General features: G+C 41.7%; 2 protein-coding genes across 5 annotated transcripts in view; one reads left to right on the top strand and one right to left on the bottom strand.

Moving 5' to 3' along the window:
- Positions 1–28: 28 nt before the first annotated feature.
- On the bottom strand, positions 29–10,929 carry LOC139142080 (transmembrane protein 242-like). The gene is made up of 4 exons (XM_070711878.1): positions 10,593–10,929; positions 3,543–3,643; positions 2,811–2,954; positions 29–1,713 (listed from the first exon to the last, which is right to left on the bottom strand). Exons 1-4 carry the CDS (start codon positions 10,705–10,707, stop codon positions 1,537–1,539), a joined length of 537 nt encoding a protein of 178 aa, XP_070567979.1. The 5' UTR covers positions 10,708–10,929; the 3' UTR covers positions 29–1,536.
- LOC139142079 (palmitoyltransferase ZDHHC14-like) overlaps positions 10,915–19,063 on the top strand; it is a 52,333-nt gene continuing 44,184 nt past the window's right edge. For all 4 annotated transcript variants that reach the window (XM_070711877.1, XM_070711876.1, XM_070711874.1 and 1 more), the window contains exon 1: positions 10,915–11,346. In XM_070711877.1, coding sequence (XP_070567978.1) covers positions 11,168–11,346 — 179 coding nt within the window. In that variant the 5' untranslated portion in view covers positions 10,915–11,167. The remainder of the gene's footprint in view (positions 11,347–19,063) is intronic.

Here is a 19,063-nt window from a genome sequence, read left to right on the forward strand (position 1 = left end):
GTGTGTGTGTGCATACACAACGACCATATGATGTAAAAAAGATGACATAATTTATTATTGACAAGTTTTTTTATACCAGAGGAACTTCTTTAACATGTTTGTTACATGAAAAGTTTCCAGAAAAACCTGACCGATAAAAAAAAAAGGTATCATGACAACTTTTGGGGCGTTAACATGCATGCCAACAATTAACTCTTTTACATTTGAAATACATTTCAAGTTGCAACATTCTCAGCGTTTCCGTACACTTTTCTGTCACTTTCCAAATATTTTTTTGAGCATGATGTGGTATCTATTAAGGGTTGGTCAATTATACATGTATGTTTAAGAACACCCGAAACTCACGCCTGAGAACAGAACTTTTACTGCATCAGAAATTCACCAACATTTGACACATTTTCACAAGTACTTTCTGTTCGTTTTCAAGGCCCTTATCTTGTGCTGTCCTTATCTCTCCATAAGGACTCGCAAAAGATACGGCAAGGAGGAAGAAAACTGGTTTACATCTGATTTTAATCAGTTTTGCAAAAGGCAACTTTTTCACTTCCGAATACTGTTACTGTCATATAGACACAGTGGAGCCTGTAATTTTTTACTCGTTTCCTTATCGAAATCTGATCATGCATGTGAAAAATATTAACAATGACATGATTTATGCTGAGCTCCGTCAGATTTTTATTACATAAATATCTTGGACAGTCAAAGTGAATTGACCTTTCAATAAAAGCCACATGCATGAAATGGCTCATTTGAGCCCCAGTTGCTACATAAATACTGATACCATGACCCTACTTTGACCCTTTGGTTGTCCCCTGAGGACACAAATCAAGGTGTGAATATGTTTTCCTACCAATCAGATTAAAGTCACAAATACAGATGTTGTTGATCTTCACCTCGGGGGGGGGGTTACATTGTTTACCTTTCATGCATGCTGTAAAACAAGCAAGGATGGTGATAGACAACTGACCTAAAGTAAGTTAGAAGAATGAAGTGAAGAGGAAGCCACTGAGACAATCCACACAGCTGATTGTAATCAGATTGGTCTCAAATCAAATTTACATCATAGCAGATCTAGTATTGCATGTTTTGGAAGGGAAATTCTTGACTGAATTACAAACTTGGCCGCAAATATCGAACCTGAGGGCAATCGGTGTCCAGGACAACACAGGAAACCACTCTGTGAACCAAAAGTTCTTCCTCCAACTGGCAGACATACAACATCACTGGTATGTACATATTGATACATATCATTCACCTATGACCTTTTCACATTTCAATGGACCAATAGGATGGCTGCAAATGCAGATCTATCATTTAGCAAATACCGCTTTTACTTCTTTTTCTTAGCTGAAATTTTACCAAGACTTTTGGCATTCGGAATGTCAACACTTGGTTGACCAGAGGTGATGACCTTTAACCTTTCAGGTCATAGTCTTACACATGATTTGTACATATCAACTCCATGGGCTGATTTCAAAACTTGCACTCTAACAAAACCAAAAAACCCAAAATCACTTCTCATAAAATCTATGATCACTATCTGTTAATTTCATTGTCTGTGTGATGGTTGATATCTGAGTTCACTTGAGGAGAATCCTCATCATTTTGTATCTTCTTTCTCATCAAGTCTTGCCAGCTGATTTCCTTCAAAGCGTCTTCGTTTCTTTTTACTTTTGGCATCGTGGATTGCATCGTATTCTTGAAATCACTCAACTGAAATTGGAAAGGAACAGGTGCATTACTGCTTCTTGATTTGAAGCTTTCTATATTACATCCTTGTTGCGTTCATGTCGTTTTCTGTGTGTGAAAAGAATCACGGTGGTGTTTGAAATTAAAACAAATATTCATTTCAGAGCAACAACACACTCTGATGTATTTCCTAGAATTCACACAAAGGCAAGTGAAGGAGTTGTCTTTGTATAACCAACTTTTCCAGTTTTTCCCTATGAAGTGGCAGCCATTGTGCATTTTATATGTCTGTAAATTGAAGGTAATTTGTTTCCATTGATCTCTACCGTTACCCTCAATTTTTTTATTTGGGAACAGATTTGCAGACTCTAATTTCAACAACTGTTTTCTAATCTACTACTTTGGGGTGAAGGGGGCTCATTTCAAAGGTTTTGGAGTAAGAAAAACGTTCAAAGTCTTCGTTTTTCAAAAAAATCAAACAATTTTATTTTTCCCATAGCATTAACACAGGCATGGTGGCCATTTTGAATTTAAAATATTGGTAAATGTTAGGTAATTTGTGTCTCCAGTACCAAACTTTGCACGGTGACCCCTCATTGTTATTCTTGATTTGGTGACAAAATGGTTGAAAGTTTCACTGAGGAAAGTTTGAGCAAAAGTTTAAGTCTTTTACTTTGGAGGTGCATACTACCTTACTGTTTAAACAGAATGGTTGAAAGTTGCTGTTTTTAATAAGTTTTAGCAAAAGTTGAAGGCTTTCAATTTGGAGGCATGCACATGAGACCTTAAAGGGATATAGTCGTCGGAACTGCGCCTGTGCGAGTTTCTTGTTTATAAACAATGTATTTCGTGCACGATATCAAGATGCACCTCATCATCATAGCTGCAACATTTAAATTATACGATGATAGATTATGACTGACATGTTTTAACTGTCATCAATCACCATTGTGCCTTCGATACATTGTTGCCATGGGCTGTATGGGTCCCATACGACCTTTGGGCGCAGTTCCGACGACTACATCCTTTTAATGAAGGGCTTCTTAGCAGACTCTGACTATATCTGGTTAACTTTAAGGGGACAAAAAGCAGCAATGTTGTCTGTATAGCTCTATACTCACACTTTCAATTCCCAGAGCTTTACACACAGCAAATGTCAGGGCTCCAACTCCGGTGATTGAAAACACTGTCCCCCATGCTAGCGCCCTCAAGCCAAGAGATGCGCCACTCTCTGGCATTTCAGCTGATGGTATCGGGAGAAAACCCTGGAGTAAATCAAATGAACACAAATATAAAGATTGTTACAGGCATTTCCTGAGGGATATTGGTTCAATTACAAGTAGTATGGTTTTTCTAGTTCTTACTTTTCTGACTCAGTTCATGGAAATGAAGGTGCTCTTCATAAAGGGTATTACAGGAAAGCCCTTTTATTAGACCAAACAACATGCAAGCACTGATGATATCAGTATTTCCTGAATTTTCACGAATATTTGACTGGAGTCAAATCTTCTTGTATATAAATGTTTGCCTCACAAATATGCTAAGGCAAAAGTTCAAAAAGTACTTTTTCAGAACGGTATTCTTTAAAATGTTGGACATGTAACATACATGTCACCAGGGCTTGGCTCACCTGCTACACAAATATCAAATCATGTTTGCTAATAGACTGGGTGCCCTGGGTGAGAAATGTTGGTGTTCAATCGAAGTTATTGGATTCTCCAACAACGTCCCCGGACCAGATGTATGCATAGAGTGTAAAAGCTGACTTGAGAAATTCTGACCTGAGAGAGCAGGTCCAAAGAGAGTCAAACAGACCAAGTTTACAATCAGACAGCAACAATGACATGTTTTACCTTGCTAAACATTGCAGGATTTTTCCGCTTGGCCATTCCAAGAGTGGCTCCAAACCCGAATATCATGGCAGCACCAGCTATACCACTCAACAGCAAGGTTCCTATAAGTTGTAACATACGACTAGAAAGCTTAAAACAATTACGCACACAACAACATGATTATTTTTCTTTCATAAAAATAACTGTCAATAAATTTTCTAAGCTTGTACATGTATATCTTTAGTCATTCAATCCGCATGATACTGAGCGTTCCTCAACTTTATTTATCTTATGAGAAACTGTTGTAATAACACATTCTGATGTTTACACTACGTATGCAGTTTTTTTACGATTCTGTGCAATATGAATGCACAAAGGTATTAATTGAAATGCAGTTGCTATTTTAATGGCTTCACCATGCTAAGGTATGAATTCCAATTTGCCCTGCTGTAGTGAGATTACAAGTGGTAGAATATGACCACACCTAGATCAGTGTCTTCCTGGTATTTTGGCCTCCCTGAGGTGGAGTCTGTTTAATGCCAGGAACACAGGCCTGTACACCGGGAACAAAGCAGAAACTGGCATAATCTTTGACCCTAGGGGCAGTGGATAATTAAAACGTGCATGAAAACCCAAAGTAGCGCGGGGGAGGGAGGGGGAGGGGTTTCACTCTATTTCAATGTATCATGACTTTGGTCACGGCATGGAATCCAAAATATGCATGATACTCAGTCACACTTCGGATTTGTTTTGAAATTCTTGTTGTTCATAAACATTTCAGCTGTTTCAATATAAAACAACCCATTTCAGCAAATTATGGTGTTTGAGGTACGGTCAAAGTACGATAAATCCATTGTCGGTGTTTGGCTTTGACAAAGTTTCACCTTGTGAAGAGCCTGTGCGGTACTAAAACACGACCAGTTTCATTTACTGGGCACAACTTGAAGGTATGATCTGTTGTTCCTTGCGGAAAGTCAAGTTCGATGAGAGCGTACCATATCACACTAGCAGCGAGTGTAGTATGGTACATTCTTAACCCTTTTCCTGCCGAGCGCCCCTGTCCGTTATCCTGCCAAGTCGGTCAAAACCGGCCCCCTTTTCCGTGTCTACAGAAGATAGGCTCTCCTGCACGCTTTCCTGCCAGGCATTTGGCGGGAAAATACCGCATTTTCGGGGTACGATTACCGACCATATACGTGTTAGACTTCAAAAATTTTTGCATGCCCGTATAGAGGGGCAACCGCTGATGAGGTTGTGTCCAGAAAATGACGAGGTCACGGGCGTTGTTTGCCCCGGGGGACGTGCACTTTTATGCCCTTTTCTAGCTTACTTTCGCGGAAGTAAAGCTCGTTCGCCGGCACGCACGGCCACACCGGGGAAACGTCACCTCTCTCGTGGGTTAGTAGAAGACCCAGGGGTTAGTGCTATGGGTGCGGGAGCACCCTCAAACCTGTCCTGTTTCCCCTGGGTTGTGTCACTTGGCCACGTACTTTGAACGACTTGGAAGAGTCGCACAGTGCAGTCTGCTTTGACGTAGTGTCAACGACATAGTTCCGCCATTGAAGGAAGGCGTGTACGTAGTTTGGCCAGTTCAGTGAACACTTAGCTCGTTAGTGTTACCGTTTCCTAACAGGTTAGTTGTGCAGTTGTTACTAAGGTGCAGTTTTGTACCACCTTAGCTCTGGACAGTGCAACTGCTCTATGCACTAACCCCAACGACAGATGGTTGGTACAACGTCTACGTCGCACGAGCACAGCCTCCGTTGGGCTGTGCCCCTCCCACGTGATACAACGCACGTTCATCCATTACTATAGCGTCCTTACGGATCTGCCAAAAACGAAAGTGGGGGTAAAAACAAAACAAACGAAAATATGCGATCCATAGATAGTATTTTATTCGGGAATAATTTACATTATGCCGAACAATAAATCTCGGAGTCTGTCTCGACGTCCGAGTGCATGGTCCGTGTTTCAAAAATTACAATCGGGGTGGCAGATCCGTGTTTCAAAAATTATAATAGGGGGAATTGTACAAAATAATCCGTCTAAACAAAACAAACGAAAATATGCGATCCATAGATAGTATTTTATTCGGGAATAATTTACATTATGCCGAATAATAAATCTCAGAGTCTGTCTCGACGTCCGAGTGCATGGTCCGTGTTACAAAGATTACAATCGGGGGATTGTACAAAATAATCCGTGTTTCAATTTACAATCAGCGGGATCGTAAAGCACAAACAAACGGCACAACCGTGCTCAAAATGTGATCATGGTCCGTGTTCAGAATACAGTCAAGCCACTGTTAGGCGAAGCTGTCCCCTGTCCGTTATTTACGTCGGGTTCTCTTGCTGATGGGTGTCGTCGGGGCTGTGTGAGTAGAGGTCTGCACGCCAATGCTCCTCTTACCTCGTAGCATCATGCGATGATGAAAAGCCGCAAAACACTCGCCCTCGTGAAGATGAACCCCGCACAGACTACATCCTTTGGACGTCTCAGACAGTCGTCCGCTCGCAGTGGTCTTACCCTCTCTGCTGCATACTTTACAGCATTTCTGCCGCCCCTCCAAACGGCTGACAACGTGCATCGGCTGATTTTGTGGATTGATGTACGAGGCAAGAGAAACAGTGGCCTCGACCTCTCTCACACTGGGCTGCGATCGCCCACAATAACCGCCAATGAGTTGTTTCCCGACACGCAGATGAAACATCTTATGGGTCAGCTTACTATCAGGGTGTACATGCTTGAAGCATATATATGCATTTACCAGGGCAACATCAATCAGGTAACATGCCAGATATGTCCACCATCTGTGGTTCTTGCGCCCAGTGTGAAAGTACTTGCGCTTCTGGTTGGCTCGGTCGACGCCTCCCATGTACCGGCGATAATTATACAGCGACACTTGTCGCCGCTCGTCTCCCTCCCCCACTGGCACCCACTCCAAGGGTGGATAGACCGTATTCAAGATCAGCACCTGAGCGTTACTATCCTGATAAGCAGTGATGTTAAGACGAGAGTCCGTTCTGGTCGTGGCTTTCATATCCCCAACAGACAGAGGAAGGAGCTTCCTCTTACCCGGCGGAATTAATTGAGGGGGCATGGTGCGACGATTACGGCGGTTAAAACTCCCGACCATGTAGATCCCGGTCTCCATCAGCTCTCTAGCAGTAACGACCGTGCTAAACAGGCTATCACAGAATAGGCTGTGATTATATCCACAGAATGGCTGGACCAGCTCCATCGTAATTCTTTTCACCACACCTCGCTCCTGCCGTCTCCCATCAGTCCGATCCCGAAATTTCACACCTAGGTACGGTGCAAAGTTAGCGATGTATGCAGTGGTGGAGTCGCACAGCTGCCATATCTTGAAACCGTCTCGATCAGGCTTATGTGGTAATCTCTGCTTAAATTTAGAACGGCCCTTAAATCGCACCATGCCCTCGTCGATGGAGATCTCTCTACCCATCTTATAATTATTTACGCACCGGTCAACTATGGGCTCCATCCATGGATTGATTTTATACAGGGGATCCTCCTGACACCGACGTCGGCGGCGTGCCTCATCAGGATCACAACGTGGATCATTCTCTGGGTCTGCCAGATGAAAGTATCGCATAAGCTGCTGAAAGTGACTGCGGGTAATCACAGTAGAAATACCCTGGTTTCTCAGAAAGGGATCGCTAGACCAATAATCCTCCACTGATGATTTACGGTCGACACCCATACAGACTAAGATGCCAATGAACGCCTGCACCTCTCGGTAGTCAGCGTTACGCCAGTATTTATCTATTTTCCTAGCAATATATCGCTGGTGGAATTTGGCGTATTTATTAGTCTCGTCCTTGGCCAATCTGATCAGTGTAGCTGGAATAAACTTAAAAAAGTAATCGAGCTCACGGGCGTGGCTGGGCAAGGTGAAAGTCGGTCCTCTCTCATGGTCAAAATCGGTCTCCTCAAATATATTAGCATCGGTAGTCTCCGACATACGCCAGACAGGAGGTGTGTCGTCCTCCGCCAACACAGCAGCAACGTCATCATCGTCGTCAGAGCTTGCCTCACCTACATACTGCCTGTCATAAAAGTCATCGTCCTCTGCCGCATCCTCGTCAACCTCCGAGTCGGACTCAGCGGTGATATCACCGTCGTCTGGGCGTCTGGGCCTGAACTCGCCCGTAGCGGCATCAAGGATCATATCTGGCTCAAAATCAGGTGGGCTATCCTGATAACGAACCCTCCGCACTATCTTTTTCGGCGGGGACATCGCAGCACACGAAACTATGGCAGGAGCGGGCTCGGCAGCCTCTGCTGATGACGAGGACTCAAGCTCTTTCGCACTGGGCACAGGAACCTCTCCTGACGCAGGATGAGGGCTCATAGTAGCAACAGGTGGTGTCTCTCCCGGAGCAGCCGGGGGAGAACCAATGGCATCAGCCGTCTCGTTACTCACTGTCTCACTAGCAGCAGCAGACGTAGTCTGTGCAGGTGAAGTATCTCCCACAAGAGCAGATGTAGTCTCTGCAGGTGAAGTAGTCTCTCCCGGAGCAGCCAGGTGAGAACCACTGGCGACCGGTGACCCGTCATCATCCTCATCGGCAGAACGATCGCTCTTACGTTTACGCTTACCACTGGGTTTTTCAGCCGGAGATGGCTTCGCCTTACGGGAGCGTTTCTTGCCCGACTTCTTAGAACGTTTACTAGGGACATCACAACGATCGCTACCACTACCGCCCGGAGACTCTGCATCTTTGAGCTTCAGTCGTCTGCTCGCCTTCAGAAAACTTTTGCGGTCCGTCAAGCTCATGTCTGGAACAGTGTCGACAGACTAGCAGGTCCCCCTTTTAAAGCCACAGGGAAACAAAGCCCTGGACATGATTGGACGCAGGGGTGTTAATATATGCATCCACCTGTTATTATAATGGACCTACGGCAATCAGTCCACCAACCGGCGCTGACATTCCTACCCGTCATGTAAATTGCCTGTCCGCACCATTTGATATGCTAATAATACTCATTTGCGATGCAAATCCCTCGAGCACTTAGCATAACATAGTCAATGTCATTAGCATCTCAACTTGACATTCCGTCCAGCTGGGTACGTGGCATGCGCACCTGCCACCCAAGGACGTTGGCCCAAGCCCATGTTTAGTACGGGTGGGAAACCCGTATCTTTAACCTCATGTCCCTTCTAAGTACGCCTGCGCAGGGCGTATTGTCATCCAAGTCGGTGACAAGCCAACCCGACAGATCGCCCATTAAGCAGTAATGGACTGGCCGTCTCGTTCTTGTACGGCAACGAACAGTGCTTCAGCGGCTTGTTTAGGTCATAACCGTCGCCTGCCGAGCGGCTTACCCAACTAAGGCGGTCAAAGATGAAGGATGCCAAAATTGTCAACGGCTGTCTCGGCCTCGTCCGTTGGGCAAACATGGCTCCTTCAAATAACGTGGCCAGCACGTCTACGTCATCAGCGGTGATGACGACCCGTCATTGACGCCCGAGTGCGTAAAACTCGGAATATACCGACAGGTACCTCTACCTGAGTCGGTCATACTACGGTATAAACCAAACACAGGTCTGCCAACTCCCGTTAGACTCGGCCGTTAGCCGAACTTCACAGGGACAACATAGGCGTAACAAGTCGGTGAACAACGGTTCACGCACCTAACCGCAGCCGCCAAGTCGGTGAACAATGGTATCAAATTTTGAGGCCATGTTCGTGAATGGCAAGGCTGAGGCGGTGTGTTTCGTTGCACGGCTTGAACGTCTAGAGCCAAGTGCAGCCGACAACGTCCGACATCTGAGTGGGTAGTCTTTTCGAGAAGGTAACAAGTCGGTTAAAAGCGGGGGTTACCCTTCACAAATGTCGCTCAAGTCCGTTCAGGATCAGTTCCATGTCAGGGACTAATCAAGCCGAGTCCGTCAAATCCGTCCGCACTTCCCGTCAATCAGGACCAAGTCCGTGATTTTCGTCTCGCACCATTGGCAAAAAATTGCACCGCCAGCTGAGGCGGTCTTAGGCGGTTGCCTTACAGAAAGCCGAGTCCGTCAAATCCGTCCGCACTTCCCGTCAATCAGGACCAAGTCCGTGATTTTCGTCTCGCACCATTGGCAAAAAATTGCACCGCCAGCTGAGGCGGTCTTAGGCGGTTGCCTTACAGATTAGCGTTGCCGAGACGGTCAATTTCGGCCGCAATCTATGTAGTGCCTCAGAGCCAAGTTAACCCAAACTCCGCTAGAATACGTCAACGTGCTAACCTGCCAAGTACGCTACTCGTCCCCCCCAAAAAAACCAGTCCCCCACCGGGGTGGGGGACTGGCTGGGTAGCTTCCGCACCTTTCCCTGTCGTTGGACTCTCTGTGAACCCATTTCGAGAGCAAACGCCGTTCCTCGCCCAAAACCTGTCCTCGAACGACCCCTAGCGCGAGCAAGGGTTTGCTACACGTAGTTCCGTCGACTAGGCAGGAAAGGGGGTACCAAAAAGTAGCCCGATTTCCACCGCCTTGGCAGGATAACGGCCGTGGCTGCTCAGATTCTAGCTACACCGAATTTCAAGCGGATTTTCACCGACTTGGCAGGAAAAGGGTTAAATTGGTCAAAATATAAAACTGAACACTTTCAAAGGGACACAAAGTATCCAAGTTGTACAATAAACAAACTTTCACAGTGAGAAGGTTACTTACGGGTCTGTGGTACGTCCATGGTGCACCGTACACAGCTCTAGCTCTGCATGGCAGGGCTGTGTGTTACCGGCGTTATAGTATGCCTCCTGTGGTCCGGCGTTATACGGCCTCCCACCACAGGAGGCCGTATAACGCCGGTATCACACAGCCCTGCTATGCAGAGCTAACACAGCTCTTGCTGCGGTTCCGTAGCCCTACCACTCCCTTTGCTGGTTGTGCACTCCCCCAACACAACCAGCAAAGGGAGTGGTAGGGCTACGGAACCGCAACAAACACAGCTCGTGATACTATTACTATGCAAAATTTTAGTGACTGAGAAAATGGGATCTGACCAGAGGGATAGTCTAGCCTCTGAACATCAATGTCTAAATCGAATGACGGTCAAAACTTACCCTTGACAAGAGTTTCCTTCTCGTTTCCCTTTGATTTCATCTTTACAGCGTCCTTCGTTTCACGCTGCTCTAGTTGTAGGGAATCCCCATCACCAGCATTCACGTTGGCCGCCATTGAGTGGCTTCCCCGGCCTCGTTTTCATACACTCACTGGAAGTCGTGATTTCAGTTGCTCAGAACCAACATTTTAAGATAGCTTTCAAAATTAATTTTGACTATTGAATCAAGTTATCAACTCTAACGGTTTACGCAGATCCCAGATCGTAATGTGGCGATGAGTTTTAATACAAAAACATTTTGTGACCTGCTCCGAGCAAAGGTCAACAGAGCCTCGCTTTGAGTTGAACTCATGCTGTCTGCGCATGTCTCCAATCAGGTCGAAAAAAATTCTGCTTGCCAACATCGACGGAACAGCATGGAAAATTGTGAAAATCGGACTTTAATCAGGTGAAGCAAGCCCTGCACCGGAGCCGATTGGGAATCGGCTCGCCAGAGAAGTTCCTCTACCATTTGGTGGATATTTACTCCCCCCTATTCATCTCTAGGAGCTATTTTAATCACAATCCTGATCGTACATGGTGGGCTCGGAAACAAGTTACACTCCTATCAAAATGCCAAAACGAAAATGGGAGGTCCATCCGGGCCGGAATAAGTTTTACTGTGACGGGAGAATCGTGATGGCGAGGTCAACAAGTGTGTTTTACTTTACAGTTGGTCTAATAATCGTGACGATGGGACTCTTCTTTGGATTTGAGTAAGTATGGCCACCTTTCTGTCAGTGGTTTTTCAAATACACATACAAGTGTCAGCGTAGCGCCATGTCGTGCGAGCAGGACAACGGACTCCGACATACCTGTTCATAAGTTACTTGTTCAAATAAGTGACCGATTCATGCGAAATGGTTAGCATGGTAAAAAACCTGCTGCTACGAAAGCAGCCACTGGCAAAGTTCGACAGACTACTACCCTGGAAAGAGCAAATTTTAGAAAGTGAGTAGCCAGTCAGTACGTAAACTCTGTATAAAGGTCACGAGAGCTCGTCCATAGGTATTAGTCTCGTTGGCGCCGATGAGTCATCTAAAATACGCATTCTTCAGTCGTATAACGTCCGAAGTCTCGGAAACTGCCAGCTACCTATAATTTTATAATCCGGAATGAAACTACCATTGTGTAATCGCATTTAGAGAAATTGCTGTCGGCGACAGAGATGTATCCCTCAGTTATTGAGTTAAATATTTTTTTTCTAATTTTACCTTCGCGTTGATGATGCCTCAGTATCAAAGCAAGGATGTAGTCCTACCCCTATGTATGTTTTTTTCCTTGATAAATACATTTATATATTCACAGTGTAACCTGAGATGCCCTGTGATTCACGTTTGCACTTTTAAAAACAAACAGAGAGTCAGGGTTTGTGTATCTGTAACATAAATTTCTCAATCAAAACTGACCTTGTTCATATAACCATCCCAAGATAAACTGTCCCTGCCGGCAATGTTCACAGCAGCTGGGCATGAATCTCTCTTGTCTTTGGTTGCTTTGCCGGTTGCTTTGCCTTGATGAGTAACTGGTTTGCCCATTGTTCAATTTGATTTGATGTCATAACAATTAACTCACGAAACAATGTTTATATTACATTTTATACGTGTGATTACTAGCAAAAAATTATATAACAAGGTTATGTAATCAGTAATTTTAAAAATTTGAAGTACGGATTTTGTGTTAACCCTTTGAGTGCTGTAATTTTCTCCCGCCAAAATTTTACTAATTTTAATGATTCTTTTCTGTAATTTTATTGATATTTTTAGACAAAATGGACATCACATTTCATTGGCTACAGTTTTTTCTCAAAATTTTTGCAAAAATCTGAGAAAAATTGACCGGCGTTGATTTTATAAAGGGGACAGATATAGACTTTGGCACTCAAAGGGTTAAAGTGTGAGTCCTGCCACATTTTGAGACTTTTTCGTTTGACTTGGGGCATATACTATAGTTCTGGTTGTCAATGAAATTGGTATTAATAAAACAAACATTTACACACAAACTGAAGCTTATTCGAGCGGTTTTTAGACGGTTGTATTATGTTATTTCGACAAAAACACGGGAAAAGTTGCACTTTTCGATTTCCATCATGGCGACATTTTCCGGAAATTGCCGAGCTCGCCCCGTTTTGGCGCAAGTAGCTGTGACGTCACTAAAAGAATGGGTGATGGTGACTTCATGCATTGACTATGGAGATAGTGATATTTTCATGAGTGAAAGCAGTGCAACTGAGAATATCATCGTCACAGAAGATATGACAAAGCTGTTCAGAATTTACAGGCCTGCAAATTTTAACAGTCGGAACCTTAATCTAAACGAGAACAAGAGCGGAACTCTTGTTGACCGTCGCGTCAGTGACAAGCCCACCGTGACCACAGTCAAACACACCAGTGCACTACCGTACACACAACCGCAAGCTAACAAAATATAAATTTAAGTCTGGAGTTGCCATCCCATCTTATTATTACTTCTCAACACAAATTGCCTCGTTCAAAATCTGTATATAAAAATTCGAATTACACCATGACGCTTGTAGATAAATGTAGTAGAGATCAAGTTGAAAATTGTCCACCGTTCATAACACACATCTTTCCCATCGACAGCTGGAAGTGGAACAGGCTGAGGGTTGTGTTAGCATAAACACCAAAGGTAGTATTCTCGCCGCAAAATCTTCAGTTTGGCGTTATAAAACCTCACATGAACATTGGCACTTTTAAAAATATGTGACCGTAAAGACATGTCTAGCCAAATTCTCGGGAAGAGATAAATTAAAATTGACATGATGTAAATATCGGGGACACTGGCACCCGAGGCCGGGCGGCTCAGCCGGCCATTTCTGTGACGGAGTGATCAGCTACGCTTCCGCAGTTTTTTTTCTTGATTAAGTGTCAGCGATATAAAGCACAGTGTTCATTGTTTCATGACTGCGAAATTCTCAAAGAAGCTAAAATATTTTAGGGGAGACTTAGTCGAGCAGAAGGGAACAGATCAGCGCCGTGCTGTATTATACACAACCTATCGTTCAGTCTCGCAAAGAGTCAGTCAATCACTACGTAAACTTTTTAGGAATATAAAATTAGATATCTCCTAACGTTACTAATTATAGAGTCACACATGCATGAGATCTAGTACTTGTATTCATTTATTTATTTACAATCACTTTCGTAAAGCATCTGAATCGGCGATCAGTCTTGGGGGATGTAAACACGGCCATACTTCTCCGCGGCCCCCGCATCCTTGACATGTTTCGGGCAACCTGTCGCAGTCTTGCTGCTGTTCTCGCTCATGTCCACAGTTGATGATGATACACGCGAAGCTTTCTGGTGACAATGGTCGTACTGGTACGGCATTGCGATTCCATAATCGATGTAGTAACTCCAGGAATTAAAGTCTATCTTACCGTACATCTGGCTTCCGAACCGTGTTTATTCTAAGTCACGGCACTCGAAAATGTGCACCGCAGAAAACGCTTGTCTGAATGCCTCTTTTCCGACCCTTTCTTGTAATTTTGTCAAATGCGGCTAATACATCATCCTAAAATGCAATAAACTGACAATGGCTGCAGTTACTTCAGCCACCAAAGGCGTAACTTCTCACCATGTTGAAGCCACAGCGGTAAGCATTTGCTATGGCCGAGGTGAACACACTCACTCGTACATTCTATTAGTTACGTCATTTCCGCTGGCAATGCCCGCGAATTCCGAAACGACCCGAATGGCAGCTAACTTCAAAGTCGCACAACATATTGCATTTTAATAATATTTAACCGCGTCGTTTCATTGGGGTGATGCATTTATTTGATAAAGTAGGGGTGGCAAAATCATATAGCATGGCTCATTTTAAGCAAAATTAACTTTGAATTTATGCGGGACATACACTTTAATTATATTATTCAAATAAATGCATTGATACACTTAAAACCAGTATCTAGACATTTGTGAATATATTTAAAGTGAGTAAAAAACAACAAAAATATGTTTGTTGGGGCCACTTATGTATTCTGTGCAAACATTGTAATTTGTTGCAATATCATTTATGCAGAATTTACTGTAAAGTTTATGAAAATGATGCAGTCCGGACACATGTAACTGTCAAAGCCCCATACCCAAAACAGAGCTGATATGTGACAGTCATACAAACTACTCTAGTAGTCCAAGCTATAAATGAAGTGCCTGTGGTCATTTGACCCATGACTTGTGGTATTTCATATTCTTTAATTTGACATTCCGAAACCTGCTGGATGTATTTTTTCACTTTTTGACCTCGTCCCTTTCTTGATACGGTAATGTGTCAGAGAAACTTGACTCTGCAGTTGTGGGCGATGAGGTACACAACCATGTAAAGTGATATGTTGGTGGTGCAGGACATCCTGACTGAAAATTTCAATTATTGATTTTATTTTTCTGAATTTATTTATCACCTGTGGTTCAAAGCTGTCACCCCTTAACCTCCATTTCATTGTACAGAGATGCATATTTAGCGCAGAATGTACGGATGATCTGTACATGTACTAAAATTGTTGTGGTGAAAATGTAGGTTAGCATAGTTATAACTCACAAGGAGTAGGAAAAATTCCTTTCAGTCTTCTCTAAAAAGTTTTTTCACACTATACATTATCCCCAAAAATAGACCAAGGGAAATGATACCCGAATTGGTGTCATTTAATGATGACATAAGGTCACGAGTTTGTTTCACATTGTAGATCAGATTTGAAAAATTCACGCTTACATCATATTACATGTATAAGAACTGTGATGAGAAGTACTGTAATTTACAACTTGACTCTGACGTACTGTTTCACAAACTGAAATAAAAATTAAAGCAAACGTTCATGAATTTTCAGCAAAGAAAAACATAACTTCATGTATAATTCTTGCTATTTGCATTTCACAATCTAATATTAATTAAACTTCTACTGTACATGTGTAAAGATAAACATGTCGTTCTTGGTAACACTTGCCAGCATTTTATACACAAGAGTTTTGAGGGACAAGGACGACACTATGAAAATCACAAAAAATCCAGTTTGATTCAAATTTTCTGCGCCGAAAGATGAGAGATCACTAGCCACATAGCTTCTACGTGACTTTTCATTATTTGAATGCTTTCATCTGGACCTTGTATTGACAAATTCGTATGAAATCAAATTTTGTGACTAGAGGTCAGAGGTGAAAGTTGAAGGTGGCACGGTTTTGCTTTCAACATGAAAGCAGATACCCAGTATTTACTCACTGGAGCTGTTTAAAAACTGATAGTTCATACGAATTAATCATCAAATGATGTGCAATCCTTTAACATGACACATGTGTAATGTGTTACTCATTACTTTTATCAGAGGAAAAGATGATCCATTCATTCCATGATTGAGTGTTCATTAACCCTGCCTCAAATCTAAAACTTTATCTGATCTTGTCTTTTGCGCCAGTCTCATTTCCATTCCCACCTGTTCATCACTTCAGCGTACTCTTTCCTGGAATCTCATGATTTCCAAAAAAAGTGGGTCATCAATGTTATTTGGTGTACTATTATAAGTAACAAAACAAAATTTATGCTGACATCCAAAGCTTGCAGCATTGTTAATTGGATGAAAAATTTAAGAACACATACGAAGAGATATTTCTGTCCACTTTGGATGAGGGAGAAAAATACTATTATCTTAATTTGTTCTTTCATTAAGTTTAATTTACAATAATGTGTTGGAATGTTGTGTTTAAAGAATTAGCACGTGTGCTCAAAAATTAACATCAATATCCTACTACGTAATTTATTTGGAAGTGCTATTTGGTGCTGCACAATGGCAACATTTGTAAGGACTTAAAAGGAGATACAGTCAGAACCCTAATTAAAGGTGTTCAACAAAGAGAAATAAAATATAAAGTTGCCATACAAATTAAAATATTAAAAACTGAATTACAAAAACTTCATCCATGTACACTTCAAAATGGCTAATATAACCTACCGTATGTTCACCCATGGGGATATGAAAGTCTTGATCTAAACAAGGGAAAAGGTCAGCACTGTAAATTCTTTTTACTTTTCAAATTGCATCAATTTCAAATTTCACAGGTGTTAAAAAAGAATGTTTTTCTATCTGGGAGCTTTTTCAAAACATTATTTCATACAAAAGCTTTCCTTACCTTATTTCATCAATTTTGGTTTTCAAATAATACCATGTGTTAATCTTTAATTAAATTGTGGTGCGTGTATTTGCAAAAAAGGCATAATGTGAAGAGTTTTGTTGTAATAAAATGTCAGTGTGAAGTGACATTCGGAAAAAGCCAAAAATTTCTTGCCTATCACACCAATGGTTACTTTTAGTTTCATCAGAACAATGTGCAACTCTGTTCAGGAGCTGTAGAGAATATTTCAGCGCTGTCATTATATAGCCCCAGAAGGCAAATAGATCAAACAAAGGGATCAATGTCGTATTTGAGTCGATAAGCACAAACATGACGGATAGAATATCCGTTTTCCTGCTTTTAACCTGAGATTAGAAACTTGAAAATTGATATTTGGTAAAATCATTCCGAGAGTGTATGCTTAACCCAATTCTTGTATGACTAAAATTATACAAGATCATTGATTATATAACGGTAAAGAAAGAGTGAAGTATGTAAATAACAAAGTATTGTATATGGACACATATATCCATATTCAATATTTAAGAGCTACATTCATGGTAACAGTGTTTGTCTATGACTTTTCAGAGTGTGTAGCAATGTTAAACCTTTCCTTCCAAGTTCATATTTACATGTAACCATCTGGTCAAGTTTAATTAAATTTGTTATTGAAAACCAGTAAGTGATATACATGAAACATCCCCTGTATGTTGCATTTTAGTGAACAAAATCTTGAAGATTTTAAGGGCCCTGAAAACAAAAATTAATAGTTATACATGTACTTTTAGCAAAATTTTTACTGGTCTGACCTGCCATAATATACGTTGCCAAATTGGTCAAAATATGTTTTGTCACAATACAGCTTTTCACTGACTTTGCAGATAGATACATGTAAGCGATACTCTATGCAACAGATACGTAAATTTGCTTCCACTAAACATATTTGCTGTAGGGAAAAAACCATAATTTTCACTCAATTTCAGTTTTGTTGATGCAAATAAAATTATCAGAGGGAAAACTCACAATTTGTAGTTTTTTGTCATCAATGTTTTGAATTTTAGAGGGCTGATGTTTATTGAAAAAGCAAGTGTAAAGGGTGTTACATGTACGTAGGTTAACCTTTTTCATGCTGTATTTTCTCCTACCAAAATTTCAGTGCAAGCTTTTTAATACCGATTTTCATGAATTTTTCTGTAATTTTTGTGATAATTTTAAACCAAATTGACATCACATTGTACAGGCCACAGTTTCTTATCAAAATTTTGGCAAATTCGGAAACAAATTGACAGGGGTATAAATTACATATAGGCCACAAAAATTGACTTTTTTGCTCAAAGGGTTAAATTGTAAATCATGTTTCAGTGATAGTTACATGTACATGTAGGCAAGATTTTACCAATTTTCATGAATTTTTCTGTAATTTTGTTGATAATTTTGGACCAAATGGACATCACATTGTATAGTCCACAGTTTCTTATCAAAATTTTGGCAAAAATCTGAAACAAATTGACCCTGGTATAAAATATATATAGGCCAATAAAAGTTGACTTTTGCGCTCAAAGGGTTAAATTGTAAATCATGTTATACAAGTAGTGATAGTTACATGTATGCATTCCACATTGTGAGGTAAGGCTAATGACCTGGAATGTTGGAAAATGACAAGAATGTCTGCCGCAGAGCCCATCAAGTTGTCATCAACCTTGCCAACGCAAGTATCATAACACAGGCAGTTTTAAAACCAGCAGTTTTTCGAAAAACTGTCATTGTCAGTGACTTGCATACAGACTGTAGTTTTCTGCACATCTGCCTTGGAGCAATGTCTTAGTTGTTTCAAATGCAGTGATGCATTGCAATATTAACCTGTATCCTGCCAGTTCATATATCAGGTCAAGTTGGTTAAAAACCACTCAGGAATATCATGTCCCATACATTGCATTGTAACAAAGACTTGAATATATACTATAAACATGAATTTACTGACTAAACACACTATAACATACTGTATGCTAAGTAGGACAAAACACCCATATATTATTAGACTCAATAATGCTTTTTACATATAATGTCTTTGCAGATGGGAATTGATAGGCCTGGCTAGACGAGGGTTAAAGGGACAGTATCTGTATCTTGGGACAATATTTTCGTGTGTTCTTCTCCTCCTTTAGAGTTTGTCAAAATACAAAGGATGAACCTCACAAACACAGCACAGTGTGTATGACATGCAGTGTTATTGTTGTCAAATGGATTCTCAGCTGTCAACAGTAATACGGTACATACATGTACGCACATACAGATCATTTGTCAGCTTTTAATA

Source organism: Ptychodera flava, chromosome 10 (assembly GCF_041260155.1).
Source record: "Ptychodera flava strain L36383 chromosome 10, AS_Pfla_20210202, whole genome shotgun sequence".
NCBI classification, from domain to species: domain Eukaryota; kingdom Metazoa; phylum Hemichordata; class Enteropneusta; family Ptychoderidae; genus Ptychodera; species Ptychodera flava.